We start from the raw sequence: 27,474 nt of genomic DNA, 5'->3' as shown, positions 1-27,474 counted from the left end.
AATCCCAATTATTTTACACATTTTCTGTACGTCACCCCAGCAACATTGTATCTGTTTAAATCTCTCCTGAAGCTAAACATTTCCATTTTCCAGACTAATTTTTTCCTCTACCCTTCCCATACAAGTGACAACCCTACTGCCGTTTCTTCAGCGCCAAGATGCATATTCCATAATTATATTCTAATATTCTTCTTATTGAACTGTTTTATAGTAACATCATTATTGTTTGTCTACCATCTAACATTTACCTCCACATTTAACTTCACTTCTTGTATCGACTTCTAATATATGACCCTTTCCAACATCTATGCAAGACAATTCTTCAATAAACTCCTTCATTAGATAAAATATTATCTGTCAATTTCTTGGTATTTATAGTGCCAACTTTCTACTTTTCAATCTTCAGTATTCATAGTATTCTTTACCTAGACCCTCTCTTTCACTGAGACACACTTACCTTTTATCACCTCAACTACCTATTCACATTAATTTGAAGAACTAATGCTTCATTTTCAGCACCTAAACATACAAATCAAGTTCTGCATTTCTGTTGCTCAATTGTAGCATTTATACACGTTTTTACACATGAAAAAAATTCATTCCAGACTAAATGAATTAAGGCGCCTGCCTAGTAACATGTAGCATTTCCTTCTGCTCTGACAACTGTGGAGTGGTGTCGAGGCATGGTCTTTACAACATATCAAAATTATTTGAAATCCATGCTTATTCAAGATCACTCTCCACTGCCCAAAATTCACAGAGACTGGTCAGAGTTGGATCCAAGGTGCACAGATCTCACCCAATGCTCAATATGATTGAGATCATGTCTGTGGAATGTCCCTCAAAACCATTCAGGCAAAATTTGAAAATGATCAGATGGTGCACAGACTTGACAAGGTACAGGTGGCCAGCTACATTTTCTAGATGAACATGTAGATGGAATTTACAGTAGAATATGTTTCTATTGCATTTCCCAGTAACATACAACTGCCAATGTATCAATGGCCCCATTTGAAAATACTTCACCCACCTGCCTACATGTTGCTCTGTTGGCAAGCAGAATGATTGCACTTCATTTGGTAACCTGCCGTCAGTGTGTACCAAGGTGAGGCATATCTCATCAGTCCAGACAACATTTACTAGTACTCTGACCAGCCCTTGACAGTGTTCCTGAATCCATACTAATGTCTGTACCCTGTGATGTGTGCTGAACAGAAGAGGTGTGTGGAAGCTGCTTTTACACCCAAAGCGAGGTGGTGGTTCTGTGCACTATGCTGGCTCAATGGCAGTTTTGCAGTGAATGAGTGAGTGATCAATAGGTGCACATGATTTGCTGCACTGTGCTCTACCAATCCAGTGTTACAATCCAAGACAGGTGATGATTATCCCTGTCATAAACACACTGTTGCCCCCACAACAGGTCACTTTCGTGGTCACAGTTCACCTAGTAATCATCATACATTGATAAGAAGGTGACTTGAAAAGCTCAGTCTCCACCTCATTGCGTATTGAGTGTCCCATGGATTTGCAACCTACAATTTGAGCAGGATTAAATGTAATGATATCATACATCTTTACCACCAAGCACGCGACTCTTGTGTTAAAGAGCAGCACGAAGATACTATCATATTAGTCTTTGATCACTACACACACTCATAAACAGGAGATATTGCAATAAGCATACACCATGTTTCATTTTACCACACTGTCAATTAATAACCAAGATATCATCATATGGAGTATCTTCAGATATGCAACTGGCTTGATGAATTTGTTACTAGTAGAACCCAACAAGATGTTCTAGATGAGGTATATGCAACAGACATGAAAGTAAAATTGGATGTGCCATAAGAAAGTGCAATAGGATCACCTAACATTCTCAATAAACATAATTTTCCAGATAGGATCACAGCAGTGTAATACGGTTTGCTGATATGATGTGCCGAGGCAAGTATTAATGTTGGAAATATTGGAAAGAAGTAAAACTTTGTGTTAAGAATGTTAAATCTCTTTCAATGTGAATAAAAGCAAGGCAATGACCATAAACAGAGAGAACCCAATCTATATTACTATATAAAGACAAGTTGTTATCTGATGTTGTCAGCAAAAATCTTGAAAAGTACTTGACCGATTTACTTCAAATTTTTACAAATATTCTAATAAATCTTCAGACACATATAGGCTAAGTATTTTTTAAATATATGTAGTATGTAAATATATTTTTGGAATCAGAAACATAAATCTATGTTTAACATCATTACCAAAAACCCTGAAAAATTGTAGACCAATTTACTTAAAAATTTACACAATATTCTTAGAAACATTCATACGAACACAAGCTATAAACTTTTTTAAACAACAACGCATAATATTTCTGTCAAAACTGACTGTGAGAAAGAAATGCTATACAGTGCTGTGAAAATATGTGGTTATGTTTTCTTTCTCAGTGTCAGCTCTAACCATGATAGCAGGATGTTTAAACCATTAGAGAAATTGTTTCACCCACATATATTCTTTCACCTTATACACAACTTTAAACAAAAACTGTGTACAAAAATATGTACTAGTTTGTTTTCTCCCTCACAGTCTGTTTTACCAGAAAACCTGAAAGTTATATTTATGGCTTATGGGTTTATGGTTATAATACTACTAAGGAATCTGAGTTGTCCGATAATTTGTAGTTCTACCCATTTGCAGATAGAAACTACGTGAAATACTGTCACTGAAGCTACTATCCTCAAAGATCCAGCAGCAGGAGAGGTATCTCATATCCTGATCACCAATTATTCCAACCAATTTACCCATTTATTTTAAGCAACTTCAAATCCCTATCACGGATTCGCTGGCTGTAAACAATAAATAAGGCTCAATGACAGTGATGGGAGCAAGAGAAAATGGGTATAGGACAGAGAGCGGGGATGGAGAGAGGTGGAGGGGGCAGGGGGTGAGTGTTGGGGAGGGGGTAGATGGGGATGTCAGATGAGGGGGAATGGGACAGAGAGGGGGGATGGAGAGATGTGGAGGGGGCAGGGGGAGAGAGAGGTTGAGGGGGGAGGGGGAGAGAGAGGTTGAGGGGGGAGGGGGAGAGAGAGGTTGAGGGGGGAGGAGGAGAGAGGTTGAGGGAGAGGGGGAGAGAGGGGGAGAGAGAGGTTGAGGGAGAGGGGGAGAGAGAGGTTGAGGAGGGAGGGGGAGAGAGAGGTTGAGGGGGGAGGGGGGTAGAGAGAGGTTGAGGGGGGAGGGGGGTAGAGAGAGAGGTTGAGGGGGGAGGGGGTAGAGAGAGAGGTTGAGGGGGAGGGGGGTAGAGAGAGAGGTTGAGGGGGGAGGGGGGTAGAGAGAGAGGTTGAGGGGGGAGGGGGGGAGAGATATTGGGGTGGGGCGGCGGGGAGGGATATTGGGGTGGGGCGGCGGGGAGGGATATTGGGTGGGGCGGCGGGGAGGGATATTGGGGTGGGGCGGCGGGGAGGGAGATTGCGGTGGGGCGGCGGGGAGGGAGATTGCGGTGGGGCGGCGGGGAGAGACATTGCGGTGGGGCGGGGGGGGAGAGAGATTGGGGTGGGGCGGGGGGGAGAGAGATTGGGGTGGGGCGGGGGGGAGAGAGATTGGGGTGGGGCGGGGGGGAGAGAGATTGGGGCGGCGGGGAGAGAGATTGGGGCGGCGGGGAGAGAGATTGGGGCGGCGGGGAGAGAGATGAGAGATTGGGGCGGCGGGGAGAGAGATTGGGGTGGGGCGGGGGGGAGAGAGATTGGGGTGGGGCGGGGGGGAGAGAGATTGGGGTGGGGCGGTGGGGAGAGAGATTGGGGTGGGGCGGCTGGGGGAGAGAGATTGGGGCGGCGGGGGGAGAGAGATTGGGGCGGCGGGGGGGGGGAGAGATTGGGGCGGCGGGGGGAGAGATTGGGGCGGCGGGGGGAGAGATTGGGGCGGCGGGGGGAGAGATTGGGGCGGCGGGGGGAGAGATTGGGGCGGCGGGGGGAGAGATTGGGGCGGCGGGGGGAAGAGATTGGGGCGGCGGGGGGAAGAGATTGGGGCGGCGGGGGGAGAGATTGGGGCGGCGGGGGGAGAGATTGGGGCGGCGGGGGGAGAGATTGGGGCGGCGGGGGGAGAGATTGGGGCGGCGGGGGGAGAGATTGGGGCGGCGGGGGGAGAGATTGGGGCGGCGGGGGGAGAGATTGGGGCGGCGGGGGGAGAGATTGGGGCGGCGGGGGGAGAGATTGGGGCGGCGGGGGGAGAGATTGGGGCGGCGGGGGGAGAGATTGGGGCGGCGGGGGGAGAGATTGGGGCGGCGGGGGGAGAGATTGGGGCGGCGGGGGGAGAGATTGGGGCGGCGGGGGGAGAGATTGGGGCGGCGGGGGGAGAGATTGGGGCGGCGGGGGGAGAGATTGGGGCGGCGGGGGGAGAGATTGGGGCGGCGGGGGGAGAGATTGGGGCGGCGGGGGGAGAGATTGGGGCGGCGGGGGGAGAGATTTGGGGGGGGAGGGAGATTTGGGGGGAGGGAGAATTGGGGGGAGGGAGAATTGGGGGGTGGGAGATGTGGGGGGGAGAGAGGTTGGTGGGAGAGAGAGAGATTGGTGGGAGAGAGAGAGAGATTGGTGGGAGAGAGAGAGAGAGATTGGTGGGAGAGAGAGAGAGAGAGAGAGAGATTGGTGGGAGAGAGAGAGAGAGAGAGAGAGATTGGTGGGAGAGAGAGAGAGAGAGAGATTGGTGGGAGAGAGAGAGAGAGAGATTGGTGGGAGAGAGAGAGAGAGAGATTGGTGGGAGAGAGAGAGAGAGAGATTGGTGGGAGAGAGAGATAGAGATTGGTGGGAGAGAGAGAGAGAGAGAGATTGGTGGGAGAGAGAGAGAGAGAGAGAGATTGGTGGGAGAGAGAGAGAGATTGGTGGGAGAGAGAGAGAGATTGGTGGGAGAGAGAGAGAGAGAGATTGGTGGGAGAGAGAGAGAGAGAGATTGGTGGGAGAGAGAGAGAGAGAGATTGGTGGGAGAGAGAGAGAGAGAGATTGGTGGGAGAGAGAGAGATTGGTGGGAGAGAGAGAGATTGGTGGGAGAGAGAGAGATTGGTGGGAGAGAGAGAGATTGGTGGGAGAGAGAGAGATTGGTGGGAGAGAGAGAGATTGGTGGGAGAGAGAGAGATTGGTGGGAGAGAGAGAGATTGGTGGGAGAGAGAGAGATTGGTGGGAGAGAGGGAGATTGGTGGGAGAGAGAGAGATTGGTGGGAGAGAGAGAGATTGGTGGGAGAGAGAGATTGGTCGGAGAGGGAGAGATTAAGGTAACCGACAGAAAGAGTGGGGAAGGTGATGCATAAGGTGGGAGTTGATGCACAGAGAGAGGCAGCCAGAGGCATTAATAAGGAAGACAGGGAGGAGGAGGAGGAGGAGGACATAAAGAGATGGGAGAGGAGGAAATGGATGGAGAGATGGGGAAGAAGGAGATCAGGACATATATTCAATCCTATATATATTTAGCAATTGCAACACACTGCCAGGTTTGTTTGTAGCGTACAACTACAAGATAAGCATGGAATATCTAACAAGACATATCATTTAAATATATCAAGGTAAAACTACGAAACAATATGTAAAGGGATGAGCCCCTGAAATTTGCAGTAGGGTTAGTTAATGGAAGATTTTGATCTGTTGACAGGGTTCTGAGAAAGTGTGTACATCTACAAAGGAGTATACACACAAAATGCTAGTGTTTTCGTAGACGCACTGTTACAACTGGGAACATGTCAGCACAGCTGATACACAACAAAGACACATAACAATGGAATTATCCAAATTTCATTAAACTTGTTAGATGTGGCATGCATCTACAGACACACAAATGATTATAATGTCAGAGAGATTGGGTAATTTATTGACAAGAACTACCTTCACAAACTGTGTCAGTCAATAAGGCACTGACACACCTCTGGCCCATGTACATTCAGTTATTCGGCTCTGCATTGACAGATAAGAGTTGTTGGATGTCCTCCTGGGGGATATCATGCGAAATGCTGTCCAACCGGCATGTGAGATCATCAATTCCTGAGGTGATTGGAGGGCCCTGCCCATAATGCTTCACACATTCTCAATTGGGAAGAGATCCTTGATGGCCAAGGTAGGGATTGGCAAGCACAAAGAAAAGCTGTAGAAACTCTTGTCGCGTCCAGGTGGGCATAAGCCCAGGATGGACTGCCATGAAAGGCAACAAAAATGGAGTGTAGAATATTGTCAATATACTGCTGTGCCGTAAGGGCGCTGCGGGTGACAACCAAAGGTGCACTACTACGAAAAGAAATGGCACCTAGATGACTATTCCTGATTGTAGGACTTTATAGAGGGTGACAGTCAGGTAGACATTCCATCACTATCCGAGGCATCTCCAGACACTTCTCCCTGGTCATCAGGCGCAATTTAAAGCGAGACTCACTGAAGACAATTATACTCCAGTCAATGAAATTCCAAGCTGAAGACATGTCTGGGAATGCCCAGGACAGTGGTGAGATGATAATTCTGTCACCTGCCATAGGGCCCAACAAATTGTAGTGATGGTCTGGAGTGTCATTTCACTTCATTTCATAGTATGATCCTTTTGGCTGTCATCTGCGGCACCCCTACAGCAAAGCAAGCATCCCTACAGCCCAGTGATACACTGACAATATTCTACGCCCCGTTTTGTTGTTCTACATGGCAAGCCCTGTGGGCTTACATTTCAGCAAAATAATGACCTTCCGCACAAGCTGAGTTTCTACTTCTTGTCTTCGTGCTTTGTCAAGTCCTACATTGGCCAACAATGACGCTGGATCTCTGCCCAACTGAGAACATTTGGGGCATTATGGGCAGGGTTCATCAACCAGCTTGAGATTTTGAAAATTTGATGCTACAATTGGGCAGAATTTGGCATAATATCTCTCACGAGGATGTCCAACAACTTCATCAAGCAATGGTAAGCCAAATACCTGCTTGCCTAAGGGTCATAGTTGGACCAGCGCATAATTTACTTTTCCAATTTGTGAAGTTCTTCCTATTGAATAAATCACCAGTTTTTCTGAAATTTAATCATTTGCTTGTCTGCATATGTTTAGGATAATTCCTTCATGGTTGCAAGATGTTTTTATCTTAGAGTGTATAATAAAGATGCTGACTGAACATAAATGGAAACATTTGGAAGAAAGACAACATAGCTCTTACAGAACCTTGTCATGTACATTTATGATGAATAGCATTAAGAACAACTGGGTGACAACTCTGATGCCACAAAAACACAAACTGCTCAAAATAAGTTTTGTAGCACCTGCATATCTGCGAATGTGAGCAAGCTTAAGAGTCACGGGTAGCAGAGACTGCATTAATAATCACCACGATGCTAAAAAAGTAGCTTTACTGCAAAAAATAGCCAAAATAAAGGCAGTCTGTTCGAAAGAGGGCATCTGTGGGATTAAAATCTGTTTTGAATTCACAGCGTCCTGCAGACTTTATATATACAAGTAATGTTTATTAACTATATAAACAAGAACAAGGCAGCTTGTTTTTATATTTTTATTTTTCTTACACATTACTGAACTACACACTCGTCATCAGTGATCTTTTATTTTATTTTCATGCCCACATAAAATGTTTTCAGACGTTTATGGAGATGTTCTATTAATTTTATCTGGTTTCCAGAATATCTTTGTAATTGTATATATGAGGCTAATCAAAAATACTGTGAAGGCATGAAAATAAAACAGAAGACCACTGACACAATGTAGATTGATGCTAACCTGGAAAAATAAAAGTATAAAAATCAAGCAGCCTTATACTCGTCTAGGTACACAAATAATGTCATTTATCACACAAAGTCTGTTGATAGCTAACATTCAATATCATGTAGCTCCACCCTATGCACTGTAACATGCTTGGATCCTCCTTTGCATAGTCACCACAACATGGTCAAGACATTGCTGGTCATAACTGTCTTACTCTTCAATATCAGCCCTACTTATATAATTCAGTGGGTGATGAGAGTTCCTGTGACAATACACAGAAGTTTCAACCTATCTCATGAGTGATTACCCAGATTTATGTCAGCAGATACTGCAGGTCATTCCAGCCTCCTGAAGGAAAGTTTTCATGACATGGGTGTTCTGTGCATGTGCATTATTTTGGAAGAATAACTGACCTTTGATGACAGGGCTTACCAGTAGATTGCAGGATCCTGTCCTGATACCACATAGCCCTCAAATTCTCTTAATGTTGAGAAGCATCCATCATCCGTACATGGCACTGCTCCAGAACATAACTAACTCATCTCCCTGTCGAGCACATGAAACTGCATGCCCGAGATGTGCATTGGTCCTTGGCACCTTCACTCTCTTCTACAATGATTATAAGCTATCAGAGAAATACTGCCCTCATTGGTGAAGACATTCCAAAGCCATGGAGCCTGGTTCCATTCCAGGCATTTCCTTGCCCACAGTCACACACCACACCGCTGGGAACAGGTGGGTTGAACTGTTATTCATAATGGGCACCTAGAAGCAAATCGATTACATGGAGGCAATTATTTACTGAATGGATTGACACAGCCCTCCCACTCGGCTCCATGAAGGCAGTGCACAGTTCTGCTGCATTCTACTTGAGGTATCTGTGAGCTACAATATGTAGACAATGGTCATCAGTTGGTGGTGTAGACCTGAGGTGACCATGATGAGGCAGATCAATTCTGTGTTTTATCTCTCACCATAGCAGCTATGTTGTCACATGAGGGTTGAGAAAGGGGTTTCTGATCACGAAAACACAAACAATGCAAGTCATGAGGATGGTGCAGCCCTTTTGTTGATCAGTTTACCTCATGAAGGGATAATATAATAAGATAAGAGAGTTTACAACTTGTACAGGGGCACAGAGAGTCATTTTTGTCATTCATGTCCATACAAATGTATTAGGATAGATAATCATTAATACTGGCGTGAAGTATGCTCTGCCATAACTGCAAAGTACCTTGTGGAGTATATACCACAAATAGACATAGTTTCCATTCATGTGACACACAACACAATTCATTCACCATGGGAACAGGAATGGACAATTCTCAATACAACAGCAATCGCTTATTCAACTGCTTGTAACAGTATTTGCTGTGTAAGAATTGTTATGTGAATGAACTTAAAAAAATGTTTAAAAATTATAAATTACTTGCATATTCTTGCAGTTAAGTCTTCACTTTTGGAACCAAAGAAAAGTCATATAGAGCAGAAGCAGCACTGTAAATATGATGAAGTGGTAACACTATCAAGTGTGAAAAATGTATTGCCATGCCCTAGAATGACTTATAGAATGTAACTGTGTTTAATATGGAACCAACAAAAAAAATAAGCACTCACTGTCACTAATTAATAGACATCACACAGACCCAAAGAACACCCAAGAAAATCATAATTCCGATCACACTAACTTAATTTGCTCCCAGCAAGTACGGTACTCTATTAATACTCTGGACATACTTGTCTTCTATACACCCTACACCTTTAAAATTTTTAAAAACATTTGTTGAAGGTGGCAGATTACAATTTACCCATCACCAACTGCTCAGCTGGTGACAGCTTATCTTTCAGTGGCACACAGTGGCTCAAAACATCATCTCCTTATGTCATCTGGACAAATTAATTTTTGTCAGATAATGGTTATGATAATCAAAGCTGCTCACCAAAAACAGAAAGATAAGGAACTGTGACTTACACTGTGACTTCTTATTCTTATATGAAGAAAAACTGCTGATGTTCCAAGACGTTGCCAATATTTCTTTGTTTAAGTAAATAGAGGAAATTTTAACAAAGAACAATCAAAACAAAATCATCTGCTATTTTACAACTGTGAGTGATAAAAGTACATGTAAAATGGAGAAAGGGTCAGTTTCACACACTTAAAAATTCTGTTTACTTTGTTAGTTGGAGTAAACCATTGTCAGCAAAGCACTTTTTTGTCAGAACATGGAAATCCTGACAGTTCAAAAGGCTTTTTCTGTGTATTTTGTATTTTCTGTGTATTGAAGTGAAATTCCAACAGTAGTAAAGTTTCATAGTTACATTTATTCTTACTGTCTTAGAGCAGAAATAGAAATTATTCTTAATGAAATAATCTAGCTGCAAACACTATTATCGCCTGCTTAATTGCTTTGTATATTATCTCTTTCTGCAGATGTCAGAGAATTTCTTAATGGATTTAACTTAAGTAATGCTTATACCCCACAAGCCATATTACTGTGTATGGTACTTTGGGTATCATTATTACCTACCCTTCATTCCATCTATGTGGGAAGACTAACTGTCCACAAACACTGTTTATACATAAAATTGATACTGATATACCAGTGAAGTCATTTTGGCAACTACTACTGGTGACTTAAGTCACAAAGCATGTAAAACTGTACCAAGGATTTTTAATTCTGTAGAAAACAAAGTGGAACAGGCCTAGCCACAAGTTTGAGGACAATAGAGAATATTTCTCATGTTTTCAAAACATATTCCTGCCAGCATTTTCCGGGTATAAGTAAGTTAAGTATTTTAAAATCCACCAGACCATGCCATACGATCTGAACTTCTTAATCTGCAGTGTGGTGACATGCTAAAGAAGAAATATCATAAGGAAACACAAATCCATAAAAACCTACTAATTGCTGAAAACTTTCTGCAAAGATCTTATGCCTGGAGATTTGTGGTAAAGATTTTTATAGGACTTTTTTAATATATTAAACACACTGAACAAATGAAAAAGCCTTGGTTGTATAACAAACACTGCCAAAAACCTTCAATAACAACATTTCTCAATTGTCTATTCTGAAAAAGTACAAATATAAGTCAGACAAAATATCTGAATAGCTCTACACCTGTTCATGTAAAACTTTGTACAACCCTTTAATAGCATTGTAACAGGCCATATTATCCCTATGAAGCCATCAGTGTACAGGTACAAATGCTTAAAACAGAAGGGTAATTTGTTCACTGTGTTCAGTGTTGTGTAAAACAAGTCTAGCTGAGTTCATATTGTCAACTGTTTCATGCAACATGCAAGACACCAAACCAATAGACATGGTACCTGCAAGTTCCATCAACTATAGAGTTAGAGACATGATTATCTTTTTGCATGCAAAAAATGTGAAACCTCTGACATTCAATGTAAGATTTCTTGTAGCATGCTGCAAAGTTGTTATGAATGGTGTCAGTGTCTGTAAGTGCCGAGTGGTGGCAGAAGGACAAGCACCATGTTGCCAAAGTGCCATAATACACACTGTTGTAAGTTCATATACTTGAGCCACATAGCTAATTGGGTGTGAGCCTTTTTTAGTTACTACGAACCACTTTACTTATAAAAAAAGTTTCTCACAAACTTCTGACACAACGAAGGTGAAGTCTGTTTTCATTTTATTCATTATTCAGAGTTTCCTCACATGCATATATAATCTTTTTATTTTATTTTGTGTAACATAACTGTCCTACCGCCACGTATCACAGACCTTGTCATTGGTGGGGAGGCTTGCGTGTCTCGGCAATACAGATAGCCGTACCATAGGTACAAACACGAAGGCGGGCTATCTGCTCAGAGGCCAGACAAACACATGGCTCCTGTAGAGAGGCAGCAGCCTTTTCAGCAGTTGCAGGGACAACTGTCTGGACGATTGACTGATCTGGCCTCGTAACATTAACCAAAATGGTGCTGCTGTACTGCTACTGCAAACAGCTGAAAGTAGGGGGAAACTGCAGCCATAATTTTTCCCGAGGGCATGCAGCTCTACTGTATGGTTATATGATGAAGGCATCCTACTGGGTAAAATATTCCGAAAGTAAAATAGTCCCCCATTCAGATCGCCGGGTGGGGACTACTCAGGCGGATGTCATCATTAGGAGATACAAAACTGGCGTTCGACAGATCGTGGAATGTCAGATCCCTTAATCAAGCTCCTTGGTTAGAAAATTTAATGAAAGAAATGGATAGGTTACAGTTACATATTGTGGGAATTAGTGAAGCTCGGTGGCAGCTGGAACAGGACTCCCCATCAGGTGGATACAGGGTTACAAACACAATGTGAAATAGGGAAAATTCAGGAGTAGGCCTAGGTTTAATAATGAATGAGAAAATACAAATTCGGGTAAGCTGCTATGAATAGTGTAGTGAATGCTTTATTGTAGCTAGGATGGACACTAAGACCACACCCACCACAGTAGTAAAGTTTATATGCCAACTAGCTCCACTGATGAAGAAGAGATTTATTTAATGGAAATGAAAATGTAATAGTAATGGGTGGCTAAATTTCAACAGTAGGAAAAGGAAGAGAAGGGAAAAAATAGTTGGTGAATATAGACTGGGTGAAAAGAATGAAAAGGAAATCACCTTCGCAAAGAGAACAGTTAATTATCACTAACACCTATCTTATGAATCATGAAAGAAGGTTGTACACATGGAAGAGGCCTGTAGACATTGGAAGGTTTCAAATTGATTATGTAATGGTAAAATTTTAAATTTTAAGATGTTTCCAGGGGCAGATGTGGACCCCTATCAAAATTTATTTACTGTAGATTAAAACTGAAGAAATTGCAAAAAAAGGTATGAAATTAAGGAGATGGCACCTGGATAAGTTGAAGGAACCAGATGTTTATGGGAATTTCAGAGGGTGCAATAGGCAGTATTTGACAAGAACAGGGGGAAAGGAATACAGTAGAAGAAGAATGGTTAGCTCTGACAGATGAAATAGTGAAGGCAGTAGAAGATCAAATAGGTCAAAAGGCAAGGCCAAGCAGAAATCCTTGTATAACACAGGAGATACTGAATTTAACTGATGACAGGAGAAAATATAAAAACGCAGTAAACAAAGAAGTTGAAACGGAATACAAATGTCTAAAAAATCTGACTGACAGGAAGTGCAAAATGGCTAAGCAGGAATAGCTCGATGACAAATGTAAGGATTTAAAAGCATATTTCACTAATAGGCCTTTGTAGAGAAGCAGATGTATGAACTTTAAGAGCCCAGATGGAAAACCAGTCCGAAGCAAAGAAGGAAAAGCTGAGAAGGTGGAAGGAGTATACAGAGGGTCTATAGAAGGGAGATAAACTTTTAGGCAATATTATATAAACAGAAAAGGACACAGATCAAGATGAGATGGGAGACAAGATACTGTGAGACAAATCTGACAAAGCACTGAAAGACCAAAGTTGAAACGAGGCCCCAAAAGTAGAGGACATTGCATCAGAACTACTGATAGCCTTGGGAGAGCCAACCATGGCAAAATCTTCCATCTGATGCGCAATATGTATGAAATAGGCAAAATACCCTGAGACATCAAGGAGAGTACAATAATTCCAATCAAACAAAAATAAATAAATAAATAAATAAATAAAAATAAACAGGTTCTGGCAGGTGTGAATATTACCGAACCTTCAGTTTAATAATCCTAGTTGCAAAATACTAACTCAAATTCTTTAAAGAAGAATGGAAAAACTGATAGGAGCCAACCTCAGGGAACATCAATTTGGATTCTGGACAAATGTAGGAACACACAAGACAACAATGACCCTACAACCTCTCTTAGGATATCGTTTAAGGAAAGGCAAACCTACATTTATAGCATTTGTAGGCTTACAGAAAACTTTTGACAAAGTTGACTGGAATACTCTCTCTCAAATTCTGAAGGTAGAAGGTGTAAAATACATGGAGTATTTACGGCTTCTACAGGAACCAGATGGCAGTTGTAAGGGGTCGAGGGGCATAAAAGGGAAGTGATGTTTGAGTAGGGAGTGAGACAGGATTGTACCCTATCCCCGATGCTATTCAATCTGTACATTGAGCAAGCAGTAAAGGAAACCAAAGAAAGATTTGGAGTAGGAATTAAAGTCCAGAAAGAAGAAATAAAAATTTTGAGCTTTGCCAGTGATATTGTAATTCTGTCAGAGACAGCAAAAGACTTGGAAGAACAGTTGACTGGAATGCACAGTGTCTTGAAAGGAGGATATAAGATGAACATCAACAAAAGCAAAATGAGGATAATGGAATGTAGTCTAGTTAAATAAGGTGATGTTGAAGGAATTAGATTAGGAAATGACATGTAAAGTAGTAGACGAGTTCTGCTGTTTGGACAGCAAAATCACTATGATGGTCAAATTAGAGAGGGCATAAAAAGGAGACTGGTAAGGGCAAGAAAAGCATTTCTGAGGAAGAGAGATTTGTTGATATCAAATACAGATTTACATGTTCGGCTGTCGTTTTTGACAATATTTGTATGGAGTATAGCTATGAATGGAAGTGAAACATGGACAATAAACAGTTTAGACAAGAAGAGAATAGAAGCTTTCTAAATGTGGTGCTATACAAGAATGCTGAAGATTAGATGGGTAGATCATGAAAGCAATGAGGAATTACCAAATAGAATTGGGGAGAAAAGAAATTTGTGGCACAACCTGACTAGGAGAAGGGATGGATTTATTGGTCACAATCTTGAGACGTCAAGGGATCACCAATTTAGTAACGGAGCGAAGTGTGGGGGTATAAATCGTAGAGGTAGACATGACTACAGTAAGCAAATTCAGGAGGATGTAGATTGTAGTATTTATTCAGAGATGAAGAGGCTTACATAAGATAGAGCAGCATGGAGAGCTGCACCAAACCAGTCTTAGGACTGAAGACCACAACAAAGGCAACAATGACGTAACTGTCAAAAGCTGGCACAAATTCAGCATATAATATTCTGCACTGAACTTCCATAGTTTACTGATACACACTAGCCATGCTTCAAGTTCCTCAAACATAAAAAAAGCAAGCTATACTGTCCAGTCACTTTAATGTGAGCACCATGTATGTTCTGACATCAATATGCAATAACCACTCACAGGTGGCAGCACTAGCAGTGGAGTGTATATAAAGTTTGTCAGGGGAGAAGCTGAATATAGTGCAGTAATTTGGAAATGTCGTGATTTATCTGGCATCCAAAGGGGCACAATAATAGGCTTTTGGGTCAAAGACGGAAGAATTTTCAAAATGGCAAAATTTGTAAACTGGCTGCATGCTGATTGCATGGCAAAGTGGTGCTATCCAAAACTGGTGCCGAAAGAACCATGGGCAACAGTTGATGGGTGCACAACGACTGCAGAGAAATGTACAGGCAAATCGATGAGTAACTGTTGAGAAACTGACCATCCAGATGAACTAAGCGACTGCCAACAGTGTCTGCTGAACAGACAGATGGCCGCTGGATGGTTCGAAGGATCCAGGCTGAAGGAGGGAGCATTATGGTTTGGGTAATGTTTTCGTGGCATTCCCTGGGTGATCTCAATATTCTGGAATGTACAATGGATCAACACAAGTATATATCTCTCTTGGGAAACATGTCCACCCCTACATACAGTGTGTTTTTCCTCAGCATGATGGCATCTACCAGCAGGACAACGCAACATGTCTCTCAGCTTGTAGCGTATGTCCGTGATTTGAAGAGCCCACAATGAATTTACCATACTCCTCTGGCTACCAAACTCCCCAGATTTAAACCCAATCATGAATCTGTGGGACTACCCCTATAGGACTGTTCATGCCGTAGAAACTTGTCCGAGAAACCTTGAGCAGCTGGCCACAGCACTGGAGTTGGCACGACTCCACATTGTTGTCGGTACCTTGCACAACCACATAGATACTCTTCCAGTAATTCTCAAAGTGGTCCACACTGCAAAAGGGTTATTCAGGCCTTTGACAGGTGGTCACATTTTCTAAAGACTTTTATATATAATCAACAGCTTATCAATTAGAGAGTATGTTTTGACAAGGCCACGGACAGAAAATCAGATGTGACCTTACTGGAAGAAAAATAGAAAGCCTGATATCTGCAGGGAGTAATGTAGAGGAACACTAGCAGATTTAAATGATGACAGGCCATGTCATGGGAAAGCTTTACATTATGTTAGTCACGAAATGCTTTCTGAAAAACTGGTAGCAATGGGGGTCAAAGGGATAAGAAACAAGTGGTTTCAGTTTTATTTGTACAATAGATCATAGGTTGCGGAACTCACACTGGTTCAGTCCAATCAGAAAATCAGATTTGTATCAAACGCAAAGAAAGGAGATACTGGGTACCTCAGGGCAGTGTGTTAGGCCCGCCTTCTGTTCCTTATTTATATAAATGATATTCAGTCCTCGGAAACTGCAAGTAAAATCGTGTTGGTTATAGGTGACACTATTGAAATAATGAGCAATGTTCAGAAGTCAACACCTACAACAACTGATCGAGTTCTCAAGCCATACACTCATATTTCAATGCCCCAATCATTAATATGCACGAAACATTACATTCAACTTGGGAAAATGAATCAAAACCACCTGGTACTCTGTAAAACTGAGTTACAAAGAATTTGATGCACAAAACTTTAAAAAATGTATGTTAATCAAGACAAACTAGAGAGATCATTTAGCAGAACTCTCCCAGAGACTCAGTTCAGCATGTTTTGCTCTGAGAATCACTTCAAAAGTATGCCCCTCACAAGGTGCTACAATGGCTTACTTTGGTTGCTTTCAGCCCCTTATAGTTTACAGACTAGTGTTTTTGAGGTAAAACTAATAGTTAGTTAAATGAAATGTTTATATTACAGAAAATGGCAATTCAAATTTTGTCACATAGTTCTGCAAGCCCCTATTTGAAAAGTTGTGTGCTCTTACTATAGCTTCCCTATGAGTATATAAATGTGTGCCGATGACAAGCTAAACTTTATGACCTGTAAACCAACAGCAAACGTGGGTCCTTCCACGAAGAACAAATAAAAACAACTCTTACTTGGTGTCTTTATTTATAATGCACTGCTAACATACAAGGCGAGGCTGAAGAAGGAAACAGCTTTCAGGCCATAGTTAAAAAAAAATTCTTTTTAAGAAATGTATCTGCAGTGTAAGTGAATACATTGTCTTGCAGAAATACTAGGCATTCGTTTCCTGCTGAGTATTTTGTCATCTGTTATAGGGTGTACCACCTATGATCTGTGCATCCTTGCACAAGAATGTTTCTGCCATTGGTTTCCAGTTTTCTGTTTCAGATGCAGCAAAATACATTTCCTCAGAGCAGGGAATCAGTTACAAGAAAATTTATGATGGATACAACATTAACATGTGTTCATGTGTCTACATTTTTCAGAAACGTGTAACCAAGTTTCACGTTCTACTTACATTACTGATTTTATAACTTCTGTATGATTTAAGTTCCTTGTAAACTAGGTAAATGTGGTTTTCTTTGCAAATCACATCCTGATAAAGATAGCTATATCATGGTTATTGCACTGGATGCACATTTGGATGGAGTGGGGTTTGTACCCTGTCAGGCCATCCTGACCCAAGTTTTTCATGGTATCTGGAAGTTGCTAAGGTGAATGTTAGGGGGTTTTCTTGATAAGGCAATGACCTACTTTCTGTTCTTTCCTCACCTAATTCTATCCTACTTCATGTTTATATATGCAGTACATATTTTATTTCTGCCATGTATACAACATGTTCTATACTGCTGTGTCAAATGGTCACAGGACAAATAAATAATAAATAAATAGATCCTAAACAATAAGTTTTACTAATTCACTACTGTAAGGTTCAAAGAAGGGGAGTACATTTTGCTTTGTTGAGAAATTGGGGAGAAAGTGTCACGGACATGATACAGGATTCAGGGTGGAAATCATTAAAACAAATGTGTTTTTCGTTACAGTGGGATCCTCTCATAAAATTTCAGTCAATAACTTTCTCCTCCGAATGTGAAAATATTTTGTTGCCACTGACCTACATAGGTAGAAACGATCACCATAATAAAATACGAGAAATCAGAGCTTGCATGGGAAGATATAGGTGTCAGTTTCACCCAAATACTGTTTGAGAGTGGAATAACAGAGACGTGTGATCTGCAGAGTAGCCATGTAGATATGGAAGTACATGTCTCACTTTGCTGTAGTAGAACAGGAGTATTCATTAACAAAAGAGAAACTAATTTCCTAAGGTCATCAATGATGACACAATGGTGGAATGTTAACCTCAACAAAACCACTTTTTGTCCTTTATGATTGGTTACCTAATTCTTAACAAGAAGGAAGATATGTCTATATGTCTACATTCTATCCATGCTGATATAGTTTGGTGTGATAGCATAATAATGGACAAGATTTTAAGAACAAAACTCACTTTTCCAATACTCAGTACCTCCGAGCATTTCAACTGATACTTCACACACTCATAACGATGCCTCATACAAACATGTTTTGCATCATCTTAATTTCTAGTGAAATTTCATGAGCTGATTTGGGAAGAAATTTGCATTTTAGAGCAGGTTCTGTAAGATAAATCACTGTATTATCTGACATTTAAAGGCTCTACATCTATGATAATTTTTTTCCACAACATACATACGTTCAGTTTTTTAAGAGCACTTGACATTTGTGATGAGGTGTAAAGTCTTCTGTTTCTTAATGAGCACTTACCAAACTGTCACAAATTATCGTACCAGATGAGTGAAAGTTCATCTCAGTTTCCTGAATGTATATTTGAGAACCCTATGCTTTTCACAACATGCTACATAAAAATTTCTTTATTTTTAAAGAATAACTATCATGTTTAGTGAGGTTTAAAAACACACTGGTTAAATAGCTACCTACAAAAATATAGCTAGTTCTAACTGAGAAGTCCAGTCGCAAACAGTAACATTCACTTTAAATTTTGTGAACAATCATTTAGTAAAAAAAACTACTCCCAACACTATGAAAAAAATCAGTATGGCCTACCACATTTTTTCAATTGTGTCTGCAACTGCACTCTATGTAACAACAATAAATTAGTATCCCTACTTTTAACTTTCAATACATCTTCAACAAGAACATAAATAAGACCATGCCTGGGAAACAAGTTAACACTTAAATACGGTAAGAACATTACCAGCAATTTTCCTTTTCCCAGGTAGGATCTTTTAGTGGTCTATAAGGGTGATGCTGAAAAGCAGTAATATTCATCTTTTTTTATAAAACAGACTTCATAAACTAAATTTTAGCTTATATGTATATATACTATATGAGCAACTGTTATTAATGACTAGTTCTTTTAAAGAATCTGATTAGAAGTACATTTAACCATTTTACCTTTCTAATGCAAAATACTACCCTTAATGTTCTCTCAATAAAAAGCAATTTTTTTTCTACTCCTAAGTGTATAAACTAAAGAATATTCCAAAGCTTTTTTCTTGTGGTTATGTCATAATGTGTAATGTGCCAAAAGCCTCAAATGCTGATGGCTGAAACACTGCTTCACTGTGCTATTTACGTCGACATTTCACAAAATTTAAACTTATCCTTCTTATGGTAAGCACAAATAAAGCCTAGACTTCCTGCAAGTGTAGAAACACTGCCTTCATGAAATTTTGTTGCAATTCTTCAGTTTTATTGCGATAATATTCTGATTAATCTAAGTTCCTCACTTCACATTTCAACCAACTTGCATTCTTACTTCTATAAATAAACTATTTTTTGCAAGTTGAGCAGAGCATCACATATGAAACACTACATCGCCAAATTCATTACTGACTATCACAACACTAAACCACTTATATAAAACTGCAAAAACTTGGTGTGGAATGAGGTCAGTGACTGCAGATTGTGAAAAGAATCTGATTTTGTCAGAGGACAGGACCTAAATTCATTTCTTATTTACAATGCCACATTTAAAATATACTCTATGTCTCCTAACTGGCAGAATTATTTTATTTCCATTACTTAATTTTTTAAAAAAACAATAAATGTACCTGAACAATTAATTGCTAAAGTGATCTTACAGTGTCCAAGTTCTTGTGTTACATACTGGTATTTGCAATTCGTTGACGATGAGAGCCAATCTGGCGATAGCAAGCAGTAGTCAATAAGAATTGCTGCATCTAATGATTTCTGAATCTAATGTTTCTTGACTGCATTTGTTTTTGACATTAATGAAAATAAAAACAGATGTGCTTAACTGACCTGTAGGTTGGAATGTGACAATCTGCTTGAGAGTTGGTGAAGCTAATGCCCAAATCTCAAAACAATAACATGACTGCCGCAACAAACAGATGTGCAGCATTGCCCAAGATACATGTATGTCATTGCAAGATCAATTTATGTGTCTTGTTTCCTATTTTGCCGAACATTCTGATGATGTGGTCAAATTCTAATCTAATACAACGAAATACCAGCTAAATCAAACAATGGGAACTCCAGGCTGGAATATCAACAATGTAGGAAAAGATATTGCTTACCATAAAGATGACATATTAAGTTGCAGACAAGCACGATTACAAGACACGTACGCACAAGCATTCGGCCACAGCTGATCTGAGCTGCCCGAGTTGGCGGTCACATGTGTGTGTGTGTGTGTGTGTGTGTGTGTGTGTGTGTGTGTGTGTGTGTGTGTGTTTCTTTTTCTGATGAAGGCTGCGGCCAAAACTTATCTAAGTGTCTTTTAAATGTTTCTGTCTGAAACATTGTCATCTTTAAGATAAGTAGCAATCTATCTTTTGCTACATTATTAAAATACCAGCTAACTTTATTTATGAACTATAGGAAATTAGGAACAAGTATTCTGAGTGGTTACTGACAACCAACTCATGAATCATCATTCAGTTCCCTTCGTTCATCACGTGAAGTGTTACCAACACTGCCATGCAACGCAAGAGCCCCTAACACTGTAAGTGCACTTTTATTGAATTAATCACTGTAACAGGTGATGATCATGAAATGGCTGAGAAAGATATTTGTTCCTTCCATTATGAGCAATGAAGCACTGCTATTGTCCTTAATCGTACAGAAGAGACAGACAGACAGACAGAGTGCTGAGATCCCAAAGCAATACCATAATAATTTACACAAACCACTGTCAACTACTTACAGTCTAAGATGTCATAAGTTACATGTCATTAAAATAAGTCAAGGTACACGCAATTCCTTTAGAAGAAGGTGATAGCAGTTTGTCTGTCTTCTGCAGCAGAAGAGTTGACACATTAGAATGGTAAAACAATTTGGAAAAAATGGTACAACCCTCAAGTGAATCACTTGTGTAAAAAACCCACAGTTCCTGAATATTAAATGCTTTTAGGTAATCATTTAATCAATATTTGTGACAAGTACTAATTCTGGGACTGGCATGGAAACGCAGCTGCTCTAAATTCAGACTTATGATAGATATACACAAAAGTATCTTATTGAAACATTAATAAACTTTAACTCTAGTCTCTTATTTGGAGTTTTGAGACCTGGATTTTACAAAAAAATATTACCCATATCATAGCATTCCTACTTAATGATCTAAACATAAGCATTCTCATACCATATACTACAGCTATTATATATACTTACCTTACATCAGGGTCCCAACTTTCATTAAGAGCTAAGCTAGCTGATGTATGAAGAACTGCAACAAATTAAAATTAAAGTCATAACAAGGAAATATTCTAAAAAATTACATATTAAAACTAAGAAAAACATTTCATAAGTAGCAATGCACTTCATCCCGTAACTCCTGGTAACAATATTCTCCTCAAATGAAATTAATTGCAAGATCAGAGTACTCCAAAGTGACCTTAAAAAAAACTTAAAACTTAAATTTAGTGCTTGCTTTCCTGCACCGTTTACATTTTGGGAATTGAGTTTTTAATTGTTTGTGAGCTGCCATCAGAATCCTTACGGTAATTTATAAGTTAGATCTTATTTTTACAATAAAGTAAAACAGGGATAGATGTTTCTCTCAATCACAAAGTATCAAGTGTATGAAAGTTTTGACTGTGTGTGTGTGTGTGTGTGTGTGTGTGTGTGTGTGTGGTGTGTGTGTGTGTGTGTGTGTGTGTGTGTGTTTTGAACTGCTCTATTATAATGATGAGATTGAAGCTGGAGGATCTGTAGCACCCAGCTGCGCTATGAGCAGAAAGAAGCATACAACGTTTTTCTTTCTTATGTATTTCTGTGTATTTTTTCAGGTAATATCATTAGTACAGTTAAACCACCTACCAGACATGAGTTCTGAAGTGTAATGGAAACGGACACACATTAAAAGAGATAATGTCCCAGCTGAAGTGCATTACGTAACTGTCTTTGCTAAAAAATTTCAGTGTTTCAGAAAGAAAGGTAGATAATACTATGCTGACATTTTGTACTTCTTACTAATACGAAAGCACTAACTTTATAGTTCAAGTATAACAACATACTAAGACCAATTTTTCTATTTTACTGATATTACACAAACATATTTGAAACATAGTAGCATAGTCAGATTATCCTTCATCAATAATTAAATTCATCTAAACCCATGATAAAAAAACAACTTTCAAAATGTTTTGACAGTAGAAATAATGCATAAGTCAACTACTTCATACAGAAGCAGTAACAATATCTTAGTAATGAATTATTTTCATACAAGTAGTTCTTCGGAAATTTATCTCCTAACTCAAAATGAACTTTGTGGCTTTAATTAGAATTTATATTTGGCAGAACAACTCTGACGTATCATGTGACAAGCTAAAAGAATACATTATATACACAAACTATGTTCACATTCGGGTGGTGGCTTATGGGAGTGACTGCAAATGGGGAATGCCTTTACAGTCACTTCCACCAAGCACTATACCAAGTGTCAACATAGTTTAAAGGCATAGAAAGGGGAAGTTATCACAGTTTTCATTGTAATTTTAAATACAACAACTCTAAATGACAGTCATTCTGTGGTGAAGAATTTTAAAGACAAATGATGTTCAGTAAGAGTGGTAACTGTTCAAGATTATCAACACAAGTCAGATTTGACACTGTGCTCCAACACACAATGACAACTTCCTCTCAACTTTTTATAACACATTCTATGGGAAAAATTCAACATTCGGCATCAAATATAGATAAAGCAAATGTTTAAACTGTTTTAAATATCAACTGTCATATTTAAGTCTAACTTAAATAATGGCAACTGTCATTTATTACACTAAAGTTTATTGATTCTTATGCGATTGGACCAAAGAAGGAAAATCCCGTTAGAAAATACAGGACATGAAATATTATTCTTATTGATGTTCCCTGAACAAAAAAAAAAAAAGGAAAAAAAAAAGAAAAATCACAAGTAAATATCCAATTGAGCCCGAGAAAGATCTTAATGTTGACTTCATAACAAAAACAGAAAATTTCTCCAAAGTAACCAATAGCATTTATTTACATGAAATGCTGATTTCCCAATATTTACATCAAACTAAGTAATGTGACTGAGCCATACACATAACAGGAAAATGAAAATTTTGATGAATTATCAGCAATAACAGAAGAAGTAATTAAACAGTCACTTGCCTATCTTTGACCCATTATGAACCAGAAAATGAAGACATGACTCTGAACCAATATGAATTTGTGCAATATTATGACAGGCCCTGTGTGCTGCAGTTGCCCAATTGCTAGGTTTTTTTCCCAATAAATCTTTAGACAGTCAATCTGTCAATAATGACAGGATAAATATTTTCCTTTACATAATTATAGATTGAAATTATAAAGGTAAACTGATTTGCAGTTCTGTTATTAGACAGCAATTCACAAGTAGGTAAGAAATAATATGACTAAAGTAAATACAGTATCAAAAGTTATAAGACAAACAACTTTCCATGTGTAAATTTGTTACAGCAACAAAAATGTTATTTTGGTATGGAGTTGTGTTACTGACAACATAATATATTGCCTGATGGCTTACAACTCATTACTGACTTACTAAGAAACTTTAAAAGGAGGGGTCATCAACTCAACAGAGGAAAATTATTAATTAGCAAATTAACAAACATCAGTGCACAAAACTGGTTATTCGGCAAAATTATGCCCACGTTTTAACAAGCTTAAATGGAGGACACTAACACTAAACGCTTTTCAAATAATTTATTGAAGTCTTGGGAACATAAGAAAAACGTGTCACGTTTATCGTACTTTCAATTTATGTCACATTGTCCTACACAACTGCAAAAGTCTACTGATCTGGGATGAACAAGTCAATGATTAGAATCATGCCAGTACAACAGAACTCAGGAAACTGAGGTAAAAACAAAACCTGTTATGTTTACATTACGTTCCCAATCATATAAGACTATGTTACACTACACATTTTCCATTCACCGACGAGGTCTACTGTAAGTAACACCTAACAATCACATTAGGACGTTCTAATTCTGCTACAGGCGATTGCCTCCAGCAGTAAAACAGAAATACAGGCTAGCAGTGAATCATGCCAACCAACTCCCGCGCCCTTCACAACTACAGAGGTTATCTGACCAACGCGAACAGTAACTACACTCTGTAACACAGCTCTTGTTCACTCGCACAGTTACAATACTTCTTTGCTACAGCTTCACTAATATTTACGCAAGTCCGTAACAATGAAATAGCATACATTACGTAAATAGGTTTGGAAATTTGCTTTACACTTACTCTGTACATGAAACAGTCCAACTGAGAATTGACATATTTCTGGCATTTGCCTTAAAATTTCTTCCGTCACTAGATGTACACCTCTATGTTGTGGCCTGAGATTAATTTTTCTCTGAAACCAAGCCGAACCTATCTGCAATCCTATTCCTCTGTTCGATGAAGCCATGTTGAGCACACTACTACATACACTTGCCGCTGTAACTTCAATCACGAATACTATGAAGTCGACAGCATGTTCCAGCTCTCTTTTAGATTCATTTCAGATTCTTCATCATACTTCCACCGACTTCTTGCATGCTCTAACCATTACACTGACGCAGCAACCCACCAACTCCCACTACTATTGCAGATCAAAGTCCAAGCAGCACGCGTTGCAAGGTATTAGATTCATAACTATTCCATCAGTGGGCAATCAGCTCATTTCACTCAAGAACACATTTTTATCGTTTACGTTTCATTAAAATAGGTATCGAAACCTTGCTTGTCAGTAAACCTCCCACATACTTGCACTAGAGCTGCCATCTGTTTTGATTCGATCCCCTAACCATTTCATCGCTGAAGTACGAGAAAGAATAGCTTCTGGTGCTGCGAGTCTCCTCAAAAGATATTGGTTTATTATATATTTATGTGGCCGGACAGTGAATTTTATCTCCGCTAGAATAAAAAAGAATCTACGTTTACCGCGAGGTATTTCTCCAAGAATAGCTGTCAAATCCCCCGAGAAAGTTTACATGCAGCCTTGTTGGAGGAGGAGAAAAGGCAAATGTAGACAACTTTTCTTCATTTCTATAACCGATATGCAGACCAGGACTGCATTACCTTCCAAGTATTGTTCATGAAATGCTCAATGTAGAACCCACACATGTCACCCACGTTTGCCAAGTACACTGGTCCTGAGCTAAATTCATTTTATTTTTAACTCTGTCAATGAGAAAATACTTGGAATATTAACTGCTCTACATCTCGTCGGAAGAAAGACTTTCAACTGAGAGTGGTTTAGGGCGCTACGGAGCTTTCATAATGAGATAATAGTGCACCATTGTTCATTGCTTGACTGTAATTGCTAGTAAGGATATTCCGAAGCGGTACTTAAATTCAAGCTCTCAAAGGCGATATTGTCAGCCGGAAAGGAATTAGAACGGGAAGTGATACATCTTATTGTAATCGCTAGTAACAAAAGTGTTTACATCTGTCTTCAAGTGTCTGACAGCTCAGTTTCATCAGCATTTTGGTGGCGTCCTCCCGTGAGTCAAACCAGTACATGACCATTACGCCGCCCTTCGTTGTACTCTTCAGTATCCTCTGATTCTGATAGTCCTATTTCTTATGGATCCCACTCAGATGAACAGTATGTCACAGTAGAGTTTCGCAAGCAATCCCCTTTGTAGACTACCTTACTGCATTTTTGCAGTATCCTAGAAATGCACCAGGGTGTGCCTCCCGCTTTTCACACGAGACCTATGTTATTATTTATTTACATTCAGTACAATATTATCGGACATGTCAAATACAGTGTATGTGTCCAGTAACCCTTAAAATAAATTTGTATAATAATGAGCGTATGGCACTGGTGGCCGGGAGACCCCTCGCGGGGCGGTTCGGCCGCCGCTCCACAAGTTCTTTAACGCCACTACGGCGACTTACGAGTGAATGAGGATGAAATGATGATGAAAGACACTCAACACCCAGTCATCTCGAGGCAGAGAAAATCCGCCGGGAAGTGAGCCCGGGACCGCGAGCGCGGGAAGCGAGAACGTTACCGCAAGACCACGAGCCGCGACAGTATTTGTATGACTGTCTGTGACTCATAGATTTGTTATAAAGTTTTTCTGCGTTTTGTAACGAACACAATTTTTTATTTCTGACCACTTGAAGTAAGTTGCCAATCTGCACATCACTCTAAAAACTTATTAAAATCTGACTGGATGTTTATACTTTTATTTTTTTTTTTTTTTTTTGCAAAAAATCATTATAGATACCAGCAACTACTTTAGCTTTTATGTACGACCCTTCGTACAACATCTGAAAGATGGGTCAATTCGAAAACTGATAGCTAAAGAAGCGAACATAGCTCGTTCTCAAACATAAATGATTTGTTTAGTAAATCTGGCTATTGTGATGAGTTGCATTACTTATTATCGTTCCTTTGTTTTCAGCACACCACGTATCTTTGTAAGTCAGTGCTAGGCTACAAGGAGACACAGATACTACTGCTACCAGACTCAAAAAACTAAAGAAGGGGGAGAAGCACCGAAGTTACTGGTTTCCCCGAAATGCAATGCCACTTCATAATAGTGTCGCTAAAGTAACGCTGTAGGAAGTGGTATGACGGCTAATACGGCACCGACGCCGTCTGCTACTATTTCCACATGGAGGTAAGAATACCTTCAAGGTTCCCGTTCGCTCCTGTCAAAATTCTGGTGCACAGATTTTAATATGCCTTGAAATGAGATATTCGGACGGACACTGGTGCTAGCATTTAGGTTATGACATTAGATCGGAGTCAGGAATCCAATAAGAAGGAGAGAAACCATGAAAGTTAGGTTAGGAAGTTTCTTTCGTTAAGAAATAACACGTCGCCATCAAAAACACTTTTAAACGAATAAGTACTCACAAACCAAAATCTATTCTTGAAGCCGGGTCCTTACATCCAAAATCACGCTACAGCTCGCAGTGTTCTGCAGTCTCATCATCAGCTACCGTTCACACAGGACGACACAAAAAAATGGTTCAAATGGCTCTGAGCACTATGGGACTCAACATCTTAGGTCATAAGTCCCCTAGAACTTAGAACTACTTAAACCTAACTAACCTAAGGACATCACACACACCCATGCCCGAGGCAGGATTCGAACCTGCGACCGTAGCAGTCCCGCGGTTCCGGACTGCAGCGCCAGAACCGCTAGACCACCGCGGCCGGCCAGGACGACACAAATGCTACGTAGTTGCTAATGTAGTAGCACATACTGTGATATTACAACTGAGCCAAGGGCTAAATACACAGAAAAGAAAACGCAAATGTTGCTTACAAAAATTGATTTCGCGCACTAATAAAATGGGG

The 27,474-nt window shown here is 39.9% G+C and overlaps 1 protein-coding gene across 1 annotated transcript in view; it reads right to left on the bottom strand.

The window, feature by feature from the left end:
* Window positions 1-24,977, bottom strand: part of LOC126162047 (UPF0047 protein YjbQ) — a 70,612-nt gene extending 45,635 nt beyond the window's left edge. The window contains exons 1-2 of the mRNA XM_049918286.1: window positions 24,414-24,977; window positions 21,330-21,384 (exon numbers count right to left, since the gene is read on the bottom strand). Of these exons, the coding sequence (XP_049774243.1) occupies window positions 21,330-21,384; window positions 24,414-24,579 (221 nt within the window). The 5' untranslated portion in view covers window positions 24,580-24,977. The remainder of the gene's footprint in view (window positions 1-21,329; window positions 21,385-24,413) is intronic.
* Between the last annotated feature and the right edge of the window lie 2,497 nt (window positions 24,978-27,474).

The sequence above is a fragment of the Schistocerca cancellata genome, chromosome 2 (genome assembly GCF_023864275.1).
Source record: "Schistocerca cancellata isolate TAMUIC-IGC-003103 chromosome 2, iqSchCanc2.1, whole genome shotgun sequence".
Classification (NCBI taxonomy): Eukaryota; Metazoa; Arthropoda; class Insecta; order Orthoptera; family Acrididae; genus Schistocerca; species Schistocerca cancellata.
This window is presented reverse-complemented; position numbering and strand designations above follow the sequence as displayed.